Source organism: Octopus bimaculoides, chromosome 22 (genome assembly GCF_046866305.1).
Source record: "Octopus bimaculoides isolate indiv1 chromosome 22, ASM4686630v1, whole genome shotgun sequence".
Lineage (NCBI taxonomy): Eukaryota > Metazoa > Mollusca > Cephalopoda > Octopoda > Octopodidae > Octopus > Octopus bimaculoides.
The window spans coordinates 10,203,299-10,217,307 of record NC_142949.1 but is presented as its reverse complement, the minus strand read 5'-3'; the positions used below and the strand labels follow the sequence as shown (position 1 = coordinate 10,217,307).

The following is a 14,009-nucleotide window of genomic DNA, read 5'->3' as shown; positions in this document are numbered from 1 at the left end:
TACTGCATTAATATTCCTTGCACTTTGCGTTGCATTGATGCCTTTATTGAACTCATAAAGCAAAATATGCCGAATATGCTCCTTTGTCATTTCCATTACAGCTTTGAAAAAATAACTGTTAAAATCAAACTGCACTCTTCAAAACTTGCACTAAGAATAAGAACATGGTAAAATTACTCCTTGCTTTTATAGCAAGTTGATGCAGGTAGTTTATCCTGTCCCCCTCCGACTTTTAGTTCATGCAATTGTATAAAACCGCATTATTTATGGGATGACCCAATATAAATTGTTATATCTATACTATATATAAAACAGAGATGTGTGTGTAATCGCTTTTCACGTGAAATCGACTTCACCAAATGCTTCCATACTTGTAATGCATGAATAATTTGACCTCGGATAAATCTTAGGCTCTTCATTTGATTTTTTTTTAATTAAAATGAAATAATATTGCTTTATATTTAAGATTCACTTCTTTAAAAAGGTTCCTCAATGTCAACTTCCGGTATTGACGTAACAAACCGCAAAAAGCTTCACTTTCTATTTTGTGTGTGAGTGTGTATGAGAGAGAGAGAGAGTAAATACTACATACACACCGCTCTCTCACTCTGTCTCACACACATAAACACGCACACACATACACCTTGACTCACTCACACTCTGTCTCTTACAAACACACATACATAAATGTATACAAACATATTTACAAAGACACACGTGTGTATGCGCGCGCGTGCGTGTTTGTAAGAGACAGAGTGTGAGTGAGTCAAGGGCTGTGTTGTCATATGCATACATCCAAAGATGTATGTATATTTATGCATGTACGTATACATGACAACAAACCTCTCTCTCTCACTCACACTCTGTCTCTTACAAACACACACATGCATAAATGTATACAAACATATTTACAAAGACACACGTGTGTATGCGTGCGTGGGGGGGGGGGTTCCACAATCGCCATTTATTTCAATTACTCTTCTGAGGATATTCACGTAAATCATTTTTTTCATTTAATCATCATCATCATCATCATCGTTTAACGTCCGCTTTCCATGCTAGCATGGGTTGGACGATTTGACTGAGGACTGGTGAAACCGGATGGCAACACCAGGCTCCAATCTAATTTGGCAGAGTTTCTACAGCTGGATGCCCTTCCTAACGCCAACCACTCAGAGAGTGTAGTGGGTGCTTTTACGTGTCACCCGCACGAAGGCCAGTCAGGCGGTACTGGCAACGGCCACGCTCGAAATGGTGTCTTTTATGTGCCACCCGCACAAGAGCCAGTCCATGGGCACTGGCAACGGCCACGCTCGAAATGGTGTCTTTTATGTGCCACCCGCACACGAGCCAGTCCATGGGCACTGGCAACGATCCCCATTTTAATTTTCGTAAAAGTTTCCAAGTACCAATGAGGCTTTTTGGCACATCTTCAATTTTCCCCATTCATGAGAGGCGCCCAGCCATCATACATCTGAGAGTCCATCTACAGAATGTCCTCAAATTTCTATACAGCATATTTTGCCTTTTTTTCTTCAAGTATATAAGCAAAAATTTCATTCCCGAGCAACGCCGGGTGCCTCTGCTAGTATGATATATAGGAGGCACAGATGTGAGTGTGTGGTTTAGAAATTTATCACTGAACCACATGGTTCTGGATTCAGTCCCACCATGTGGCACTTTAGGCAGGTGTCTTCTACTATAACTCTTGAGTCAAATGCAGCCTCTTCAGTGGAAACAACCTGTCATATATGTGTGAGTGGATTTCCTTGTTCTGACATCACATGGTAGTTGTAAAGGAGTGTCATTGTCATACATGTCTAATAGTCTGCAAAAACATGTCAGGCCATGGGGGAATATTATCTTGCTTGGAAACAGGAGGGACATCTAACTGTAGAAGTAACCTTCATTCCCGTACAAACCTGGGAAAGTGAACATTAAAAAATGATAATGATGAAAGTTGAGAATAAATAATTAACGAACATAGGCACAGGAGTGGCTGTGTGGTAAGTAGCTTGCTTACCAACCACACGGTTCCGGGTTCAGTCCCACTGTATGGCACCTTGGGTAAGTGTCTTCTACTATAGCCTCGGGCCGACCAAAACCTTCTGAGTGGATTTGGTAGACGGAAACTGAAAGAAGCCCGTTGTGTGTGTGTGTATATATATATGTGTGTGTGTGTCTGTATTTGTCCTCCCAACATGGCTTGACAACCAATGCTGGTGTGTTTATGTCCCCGTAGTTTAGCAGTTTGGCAAAAGAGATCAATAGAATAAGTACTAGGCTTACAAATAATAAGTCCTGGGGTCGATTAGCTTGACTAAAGGCGGTGCTCCAGCATGGCCACAGTCAAATGACTGAAACAAGGAAAAGAATAACAGAAAAACATTTCAGATGTTACATGTACAAAGTAAATTACACACCTTCAGTTTGCTAATCCCCTTTCTCCATTTAATCAATGCCCTTACCTCTGTAATTTCCTTACATGTTCCGGATTTATTAATCCATATTGTATGCTGAACTTCCTCCCATTTTAATGCCAAGATAACGATGGCAAGTTGGCCTAATCGTTAGGACAGCAGACAGAATGTTGAGCAGCATTTCTTCTGGCTTTAAGATCCTGAGTTCACATCCCGCTGAGTTTGGTTTTGCTTTTCATCCTTTCAGGGTCAATAAAATAAGTACCTGTCAGGTAGTGGGGTTGATGTAATCGACTATTAACCCACCCACCCCCAAATCAAAATTTCAGGCCTTCTACTTGTATTCTAGAAAGAACCTTATGCCAAGGTAACAGATCAAGGTGTTGATACCTAAGTGAAAGACAACTTGATTTCAGCTGTTTTGGGAAGGAAGTGAATTTAAAATGATACAGAATAGCCGTAGGAGTGGCTGTGTGGTAACTAGCTTGCTTACGAATCACATGGTTCCAGGTTCAGTCCCACTGCGTGGCACCTTGGGCAAGTGTCTTCTACTATAGCCTCGAGCCGACCAAAGCCTTGTGAGTGGATTTGATAGATGGAAACTGAAAGAAGCCCGTCGTATATATGTATATATATGTGTATGTGTGTGTATATGTTTGTGTGTCTGTTTGTCCCCCAAACATCGCTTGACAACCGATGCTGGTGTGTTTACGTCCCCGTAACTTAGCGGTTTGGCAAAAGAGATCGATAGAATAAGTACTAGACTTACAAAGAATAAGTCCTGGGGTCGATTTGCTTGACTAAAGGCAATGCTCCAGCATGGCTACAGTCAAATGACTAAAACAAATAAAAGAGTAAAGAGAATCAGAAATAGCTATTTTCTACACACATACCTTGTTTTTCTATTATGGTGACCATATTTCTTAGGTAAGACTGAAACTGTAGGGAAGCCCAATTATGTGTGTGTGTGTGTGTGTGTGTTTACATTTTGTGCTTTGCATGAGGAGGTGCTAAGCTACACACACAGCAAAGGTTATTCACATTACTCCTCGACAAAATTGTCCACCAGTTTTAGAAGGCAAGTAGAATGAAAAAAGTAAAACTTAAGGAATGAATGGTGTGTGTGTGTGTGTAATGTGTATTTTTATATAAATGCTGTACAAATATTAAATATGTAACACACTTGTAAAATGTGTTTACAAAACGTGTTTATATAATGGAAAATGTTTTTTGTATATGTTTATGTGTATATATACATACACACTCATAAAGCATATATGTATATGTAGGTCTCCCTATGTGTATACTAGCATATTTTGCGTTTGAATCTGCCTGAATGACGGGGCCAGTGACAAGTGACCGAGATCTTTGGCAAAATACCGTGCTTGAAAAGACCCGTCAAGCCAAGTGAGGTTTGTAGTTGTGGCTGATGCTAGTGTTACGTAACTGGTACTTGTGCCATTGCCATGCAAAAGCACCCACTACACTCTTGGAGTGGTTGGTGTTAGGAAGGGCATCTAGCTACAGAAACCATTCCAAATCAGATTGGAACCTGGTGCAGCTTACCAGTTTTCAGTCAAACCGTCCAACCCATTCCAGTATGGAAAATGGATGTTAAATGATGATGATGATTATGTTCTCGCTTTACAAAGTGCAACTAATGATTCTATATCAGTTAACGGATAAGCACTGATCAGCAAACATTTTGGTTGTAGGAAGCATAAACAAAGGCTAGCTGCTTGGCTAGACTCAAAGGCCTAGGTTACTTCTAGCTGATGTGACACATGTTGGAACACCAGTGTCCCAGGACCCTCTGTGCCAATAAGTCTGGTGTGTTGAACACACTGTCATCATTAGAGAGAGATGTTTTTGTCCTTCAACATACACTACTGTGACTAGCATATTTTGCATTTGAACTGGTCTAGACGTATTAATTCTTTTATTCTGTTACACGTTTCAATCATTTGACTGCAGCTATGATGGAACACCGCCTTAAAGGCTTTTTTAGTTGAAGAAATTGACTTCAGGACTTATTCTTTGTTAGCCTAGTACTTATCCTATGGGTCTCTTTTGCCAAACTGCTAAGTTATAGGGACATAAACACACCAACATCAGTTGTCAAGCAATGGTGGGGGGGGGGGGACAAACACACACATGCACACAAGGCTTCTTTCAGTTTCTCTCTACGTAATTCACTCACAAGGCTTTGGTTGGCCTGAGGCTATAGTAGAAGACACTTGCCCAAAGTGTCATGCAGTAGGACTGAACCCAGAACCATGTGGTTGGTAACCAAGCTTCTTACTACACAGCCAGATCTCTTCTGTACATGATGCAAATAATATTACACACACACACACACACACACACACACACACACACACACACACACACACACAAGAGACAGAGAAAGAGAACTAGAGAGGGACTCTGTGTGTGTGTGTGTGTTGACTTCCAGCTTTTCTTTTTGTCTGTTTATATTTGCTTTTGACCGGTCAAGCTCTTGCTCATAAAAAGTAATGTGAAGGTCATCACATCTGACAGATTATTTATATATGTCTTTGCCTCAATGACAATATTACAATTATTTACATATCTCGTTAGAAGCAGCTGCAGTCTTTAAGCGTTTCTTCTCATTTCTCATAAGTTTGTTTTTCAATGCACTTGGATATCGTTTGTTTGCTATCAACAAAGGAGCACTTCTTCACTGTTGCAATGTTTTAACTAATTATTTTCTAATTAGGTTTTCTAATTGAGTCTTGACTATTCCACTTCACTTACAGCATGGAAGACACTTGTTAGTCATTCAAAAATACACAAAGACTTTTAACTTCACATAAACATTTTATTATTAGGTATGGAACTGTTCATTATACCGTTTTGGACCTGGTCACTGACATAGTCCTACTGCAGTGGATCTGTGTCAGTGACCAGGTTGCAGTTGGTGCACTGAAAATATTAACATCAACTAATAAAGGTTTAAGCGAAGCTAAGTGTCTGTGTTTTTGAATTTCAAATATGTGTCTCCCATGCAGTAATTGTTTAACACATGGTCTCGGATCAAAATATTTGCCTGGCAAGTTCATCTCTGGTATACTTCTATTTGGATAGATTATGAATTAAATTTTTGCTTTTAAAGATATTTTATGTGAGTGATGTTCTGGATATTTATTTTTTTCATCATTGGCTTTTTAAATTTCTGTTCTAAATGATGAGATATGCAGTGTTTTCTCTCTAAATATTAGAAATAATATAAATATTTGCTTAAGTCGCTCATATCTGCTGTCACATGAAATAAAGGGTAGATTAAATTACCTATAAAGTAAAATCAGATTTGAATTGAAATTGTGCATTCCCCACCCCTACTCCTCTTGTTGTTATAAATTGAAGAATAAAGGAAATAAATTTCAATTCTTTTATTAATACATAAAAAAGTAGTCAATAAATTTACAATTATTGGTTTAATTATTCATTTGGAAATTGTCACCTATAAACTAATTAAACTGCTACTTTTCCGCCTTTTTAGTCTAAGCAATGAAAATAGTTGTTTAGTTTCTCAATGTTAACCCTTTAACATATAAACTGGCCGTGTCCAGCCCAAATATCCAACCAGCTTCATGTTCATTCTGGTCAGATGCAGTCTCTCACTCCTACTATGCAATTTCATTCTAAAAATAAACAGTCACACCATCGAAATAATAACTAGGAAATAATACACGATTAATTGGAAACAATGTGAATAAATAAGCATTACGTTTGACAGTAATCTGAATGCTGAAGGGTTAAAGGATTAATAGATTGTAGCAGAATGTTCTCATTTCTACAGAGAAGATTAAAGACCCTACTTACTGTTCAAGTTTTTTAGTTTTGCCCTCCCCACCTCTAATCATGTTGGAGGAGTTGCAGTATCTCTACACTTGCCATCTTTGATGGTCCTCATAGACTGATGTTGACACTATTAACATTTGGTTTGAGCTTCTCTGTGAAGACCTGAGCATGGAGTTCCAGAGGACTGCATTTCTAGGTAGGAATAGTGAAGTGGTTATTTAACCAGAGTTTGGTTGGTTGGAAGTGAGAGAAATAGGCATGGTGTGTGCGAGAGGAGAACCAGTGTATTGGTTCAGTTTGGCTTGCAGTGATTAGCTAGTAGTAACTCTGATGTGAATCTGTGAAAGTTTGGTTTATTATGAATTACAGGTCTTTGATTAAAGAAATTGTTGTTTTACCAATTTGAAAAGTGCATGTGGGTTTCTATTCCGAATAGAAACCACTACTGTGGTGAAGCAATTATTTGGCATGATGGCCAGGTAAGGAGACATGAACATAAATATGAACACACACATGCGCATATATATATATATATATATATATATATATATATATATATATATATATATATATATAATGATGGACTTCTTTCGATTTCCATGTACGAGATCCTTTCACAAGGCTTTGGTTGTCCTCGGATTATAGTAGAAGACCTTGCCTAAGTTCCTCCACAATGGTACCGAACTAAAAACCATGTTGTTCTGAAGCAAGCTTCTTAAATGTGGTTTTGGGTTCGGTTCCACTGCGCATCACCTTGGACAAGTGTCTTCTGTTATGGCTTTGGGCCGACCAAGGCCATGGAAGCTAATTTGATAGATGAAAACTCAAGGAAACCTGTTGTATATGTGTGTTTATGTTGGATCTTTTTCGTTTTCTTCCAACCAACTGAAGATTTTTTTTTGCAATTCTCAATGGATTATTTCTAAATATTTTCTACACAGATGTAGTTTTGCATGCTGATGACGAATATCGCATTCATTTTGGCTTAAAACACAATTTTAAATGCTTCTATCTTCTTTATTATAAATTCTCCAAGATAATGAATGTGATGCTCGTCATTAGCATGCAAAACTGTATCAAAAGTATATTTTCTGAAAATTTTCAAATGGAAATTTGTGGTTGGAAGAAAACAAAGATCTTTTGTGTTTGCTCTTACCTCGACATTATGTGATGGGTGGACATGTACATCATCATCATCATCATCATCATACAAGCTATGTTTGTTTCTCGACTTCTGTGAAAAACTTGTCTAGCAATGAGGAAATATGAACTTGTTTGAAAACAGGTGAGGGTTAGTGAAAGGAAGAGCATCAAGCTATAGAAAATCTGCCTTAATTCCATCTGACCCATGCAAGCATGGAAAAGTGGATGTTAAAAAACAGTGATGATGATGAAGCTTATTATTATTATGGAGGCAGAGAACAAAAATCTTTACAGATTTTGTGTATCTGTGTATGTATGGGGGGTAGTATGGGGGGGGGGGGCTAGTACTTGTCATTTTGTGAACTGCTGAGCTCAAGAAGAATTACACACATAGTCAGAAATTAAAAACTTCTTTTTTTTTCCTTAACCATTCCTGTAAAATACAAAACAAAAGAAATCAGACTCATTGATTAAGCAATATCTTAAATTAGGCTAATGATTTAAACCATATTTTTATAAGTCTGATAAAAAAAAAATTTTTTAATTACATTTTTAAAGTGGTTCAAAATCTAGATTTACACCCCCTCCCCAAACCTTTTAGTATTTTATTTTATTGTCTATTGGGTTAAGCGACTTCTGGTCATTGCTAGCTATTTTGTATTGCCAATTGTGCTCTGTTCATTACAGATTTGTGTTGACGTTTGTCGATTGTAGCAGTCATGCTTTCTGCATTATCACTAATGCCAAGTTTTTCTGGAATGGCATCTCAGTTGCCATTTGTTGAGTGCATGTTATAATTCCACTGGAGGTGTTTGCAGCCTACAATCTGCTCATCTCAATCATGTGCTTCATAGATTTCAATATGAATATGCTTTAAGTTTCATTTAAAAAAAAAATTTTTAATTCTTTTTTTTTTTTTTTTTTTAAATCTTAAATTTCCTCTTTTTATTTCATTTCGTCTTGATAATCTTTATTAAGTTCTTTTATTATATTCTGTGATTTGCTAATATTAAAGATATGTCTTTTTTGTGGTATTTAAAATTTATTTGTGTGAAGTAGCTTTTTTTTCTACAGTGTTTATAAATTTGTAATTGCGTTCAATATAGTGATACATCTATGAGACTCTGTTTTGATATTTTACTTAATCTAATATCTATATCTATCTATCTATCTATCTATCTATCTATCTATCTATCTATCTATATATAAAAAAAAACAAAACAAATAGACCATGCTTGCATAATTATATAGATGTATTTGCTTTTCTTATGCTGTTGTGCAAATAGTAACCAACCTCTACATGCTAAACTTTGATCGGCGGCAACTGTTATGATAGTAAAACAGAATAATTTCTGTTTTACACATTAGATTTGAACCTTGATGGTTAAGAGCTGTTTTTTTTTGTTTTTATTATTCTTATTCTTATTCTTTTGTTTTCTATTCCAACATACAAAAAAAAAAAGTTTGTATAATGAAAAAATAAGTGAAAGACATGAGTTGGGACATTGCAGTCTTTCGGCATTTTTTATTAAATTAAATCACTGTTCATGTGATATTTATTAATTTGTAATTTTTGTATACATATCAACAGACCATGAATTGGCTGTTAATATAGTTTTCAGATCTCTCAACTGTTGTTAATTTAGTAAAAGAAGTGAAGATTGTGTATTAATTAGGAAGACAAATATTAAAATTTTACTTGAGATTTTTTTCCATAACACATTAAAATGGCATTTAAAAAAAAAACAAACTTTATTTAAATATATACAACTTCAGAAATAATTTCTTTACCACACAAATGAATCATATTTTTTTTTTCTTTCTTTCTTTAGAGATTAGCATCTGCTCCAATTCCATTTACCGTTCTCTCCATTACTGGCAATCCCTGCAATGAAGATTTCCTTGCTGTGTGTGGAGTAAAAGTAGGTGTTTCTTTTTTTTTCTTTTTTTTTTTTTTTTTTAATATTCTAAGTTTACTTTCAGTGCCCTGTATTTAAATTTTCTCTTTTTCAAATACTTCTTACTTTTATTTTTTGTTTCTCTTTATATTTGTTGTTGAATTCCATTTCTTCTCTTTGTCTATAGGATTGCCATGTTCTTACATTCACCAGCAATGGCTCTGTTGCTGATCATTTGGTTTTGCACCCATCACTTGCTTCAGGAAATTTTATCATCAAGGTAATTTCACATAATCTTTTCTGCTATAGGCACAAGGCCTGAAATTTTGAGAGAAGGAAATAATCAGTTACATCGATCCCAGTGCATACCTGGTACTTATTTTGTTGACCCTGAAAGAATGAAAGGCAAAGTCAACCTCAGTGGAATTTGAACTCAGAATGTAGCGCTGGGTGAAATGTTTAGTGATATTTCGCCTGGCGTGCTAACGATTCTGCCAGCTCGCTGTTTTAACCCTATACTGTTCAGATTACTTTATTAAATGCAATGCTTTTTCACACAAATTGTTTTGCATTAATCATGCATTATCTTATAACTTTGACGTTTCAGTGATGTGATTGTTTATTTTTACACTGTCAATGTAGGTTAGGTATGAGAGGCTAGAAATGGCTGGTTTGAATATAAAACATATAGAGTATTTGGGCCAGATGTGGCTGGTTTAAACACTAAAGGGTTATGATAATTTTACATAATACTTAATGGTTTAGTATGTTATACATATATGAGAGAAAGAGCAATTTATTGGGAGCATGCAGATCAGCAAGAATCCAAACAATAACATTTCAATTCTTAATAAGTCCTGGCAGATTTAGACATGAATATCTTATGGCTATTGTTTTTCATCATTAGAGAACACCTCCTTTTAGACAATGTGTGTTCATAATACATGTGATTCACTGCTTCACAATACATGTGATTCACTGCTTCACAGGTGCAAGGGTACTTTAAGATACTGCAGTCTTTTGACTTTATTGTGTCTCCTCACTCAAAGCTATTCCACTGGAGTGATGAGTCTAACAAGAGCTCAAGCCTTTGTTTATGGATGTCAGCATACCAGTTATTTACTGATGCTTGCCAGACATCATTTGTGCATTCACTGAGATTTGTCCTAAAGGGGAAATGTAAACAAATTTACAAGAATCAGGAAATAAGTTGAAATAATATTAGAACAGATATATAGCATATAGAGGGCAACAGTGAAGCATCTCTGCTTGCTGGTGGAGGTAGGCACAGCTAAATCCAACACCAAACATAGGTCTGCATGGCTGAATCAGCCATTCATCTTATTAGTAAAATTATTGATTGATAAATACTTCTTCAGCAATTAACGATTAACTAGCTGAACCCATGAAAAATTCATGGAAAGCAAAAAAAAATGTATTCTGTTGTGTCTGGGGAAAATCATTTTCTTTTATTGCCTGATGATTTAACACACTCACCGGTAAAATTTCCACGTATTTCTTTTTACTTTTCTAAAATTTTCGTTGCATCTTGCAACCTTTTCAATAGTTTTGACTAGGATTGAAAAGGTTGCAAGAGACAATGAAAATTTTAGAAAAATAAAAAAGAAATAAGTGGAAATTTTACCGGTGAGTGTGTTAAATTATAAGGCACCAAAAGAGAATGACTCTCCAGACACAACAGAATATGCTTCAACACACGAACTCACATAAAGAATCTTGCAAACCAAATCCAAAAACGAAGTAAAAAATGTAAGCATCTGTAAACAGTGTACTGTTTGTATATTATGACCGTCTGCCTTTATGTTCTGAGTTCAAATTCTGCCAAGATTGACTTTGCTTTTCGTCCTTTCGGGGTCAATAAATTATCAGTTGTGTACTGGGGTCGATCTAATCAACTGGCCCCCTCCCCACAAGAAATTTGGGCCTAGAAAAGTATATTGTGACAGTTACAGAATATAGAAAGTAATGTAATAGCAATGGCTATATAATCCAACCAAAATATCTTAGTTACAGAAACGGAATTACTATTTAACCTTAAAATGCATCATACATATTCAAAGAACCTTAATGTACAAATTGAAATACAAAAGAATGAAATAATAAATGGATTTATGAATGAAAGTTTGGTAATTGCGTTTATTTCCACCATGCGACACTTATTATTGCAAACATGCTTTAACTAACCTAAACTATACACACACGCAAATACATTTATATATATATATATATATATATATATATATATATATATATATATGTCTCCAGTTGTAACTGTAATTCAAAGGGACCAGCCTTGTCACATTCTATGTGAGGCTGAATCTCCCTGAGAACTGCGTCAATATTATGCATGTCTGTGGAGTACTCAGCCATTTGTGAGTTAATTTTATCCTTGTGTGGTAATGAAAAGTGAAATTGACATCCAATATTTGCTGTGTGTATGTATCTATGAACGAACTTTTCTTTGGATTTATGTATCTACTGTCGCTCTCACTTTCTCTTTCTCTTCCTTTGTGTCCCTCTCCTCTCCGCATTTTGATTTAACAATGTGTATATATATCTATGTATCTACTTCTCTTGCGATGTGATAAACATTTGAAATCACAAAACGAACGCAGTCACCACTCTCTCTCTCTCTTTCTTTCTGTCTCATTTTTTTCTCTCTCTCTTTCTTTCTCTCTGAAACATTTAAAAGCACAAAACGAACGCTGTCACCACTCTCTTTCTCTCTCTTTCTCTTTCACTCTCTTTCACTCTCTTTCTCTTTCTTTCTCTTTCACTCTCTTTCTCTTTCACTCTCTTTTTCTTTCATTCTCTCTTTCTCTTTCATTCTCTCTTTCACTCTCTCTTTCTCTTTTACTCTCCCTTTCTCCCTTTCTCTTATAGCTAACCCAATGTTATAAACTTTTAATTATATTAAGGAATTGTTGATGATTTGTCTTTTGTTTTATTATATTTTATAGGCTGTGTGGTTACCAGGCTCCCAGACTGACTTAGCAATTGTAACAGCAGATTTTGTCAAGGTTTGAAATATTAAAAAAATTTTCATCTAACCATTCCATTTTCCCAACAATTATATATATATATATATACATATATATATATATATATATATATATATATATATATAGGGTTGGCAAGAAATTAATTTCATTTTATGCAAATAGTTACAATTCTTTTTTTTAATGACTTTTGTCAATGTTATGATTTTTTCCATTTGATAGCCATTACTTTTAGCTTACTTTAGAAGCAAATTGCACGTAATTTTGTTTACAGCTGTTAGTTCAGTGTCAGTTTTAACATGGAGTGCAAAAAACATTTTCGCCACATTTTGCTTTCTTATTTCCGTAAAGGCAAGAAAGCTGCTGAGGCTCATCATCATCATCATCATCATCATCGTTTAACGTCCGCTTTCCATGCTAGCATGGGTTGGACGATTTGACTGAGGACTGGTGAAACCGGATGGCAACACCAGGCTCCAGTCTGATTTGGCAGAGTTTCTACAGCTGGATGCCCTTCCTAACGCCAACCACTCAGAGAGTGTAGTAAAAGATATTTGAAGTTTATGTTGTTGATTGCTTAACAGAATGCACATGTTTCTGTTCTGGAGATTTTTTTTACTCAAAGATGACCAATGTTGTGGTCGACCTACTGGAGTCGATGATGACCAAATCAAAGCCATAATTGAATCTGATTGTCGTATAACTGTGCGAGAGATTGCAGAGAGGTTAAATGTATTGCACACATTAATTGAAAACCACTTAAAATGTCTTGGACTTGTTAAGAAGCTTGATATTTGGGTTCCACATAAATTGAAAGGGATTCACTTATGACTGCGAATCGATATTTGCGATATTCATCTCAAACGTAACACTGGTGATGAAAAATGGATTGTCTACAATAACATCAATCGAAGACGATCATCATCCAAGTGTAATGAACCAGGACAAACCACATCTAAAGCTGAATTGCATCAAAAAACTGTCATGTTGTCAATTTGGTAGGATTACAAAAGTGTTGTGTATTTTGAGCTGCTTCCAAGGAACCAAACAATCAATTCAGATCACAACTAATGAAACTGGAGGAAGCAATCAAATATAAGCGACCAGAATTAGCAAATCGTAAAGGAATCGTGTTCCACCATGACAACACTAGATCACATATGACTTTACTAACTCGTGAAAAACTATTGGAGCTTGGTTGGGAAGCGATGTCAAATCAACCATATAGCCCTGACCTTACATCATCACATTACCATTTATTTCAAAGTTTGCAAAACCTTTTGAATGGTAAAATTTTCAATAATGATGATGACTTGAAATTGCACTTGCTTCAGTTTTTGGCTGATGAAGACTAGAAATGAGCGCAGAATCCGAAAGTTGCCAGAAAAATGGCAAAAGGTCATCGGACAAAATGGAAAATATATAATTGATTAAAGTTCATTCTTTGTATGAGAAAAAAAGTCTTTTATTTAGCACTAAAATACCAAAAGTACTTTATTGCCAACCCAATACACACACACACACACATATATCATGTTGAATCGTTAATCCCTACACATTTCTTTTTTCATTCTCTCTCAATTTTTTTTTCCTTTCTGCCGAAGAGCATAGAATCGAAACATTAAGGACTTTTCTATTCTTCCTGAGTGTCAAACTAATACACCTGCTTGTTTTTCCCTCACCTGTGTTGTTTTTTGTAAATT

The 14,009-nt window shown here is 35.7% G+C and overlaps 1 protein-coding gene across 19 annotated transcripts in view; it reads left to right on the top strand.

Annotated features, from left to right (window-relative positions):
* LOC106881733 (E3 ubiquitin-protein ligase UBR4-like) overlaps nucleotides 1–14,009 on the top strand; it is a 218,908-nt gene that overhangs the window by 94,244 nt on the left and 110,655 nt on the right. For all 19 annotated transcript variants that reach the window (XM_089339693.1, XM_089339687.1, XM_089339685.1 and 16 more), the window contains 3 exons: nucleotides 9,221–9,310; nucleotides 9,474–9,566; nucleotides 12,268–12,327. In XM_089339693.1, coding sequence (XP_089195819.1) covers nucleotides 9,221–9,310; nucleotides 9,474–9,566; nucleotides 12,268–12,327 — 243 coding nt within the window. The remainder of the gene's footprint in view (nucleotides 1–9,220; nucleotides 9,311–9,473; nucleotides 9,567–12,267; nucleotides 12,328–14,009) is intronic.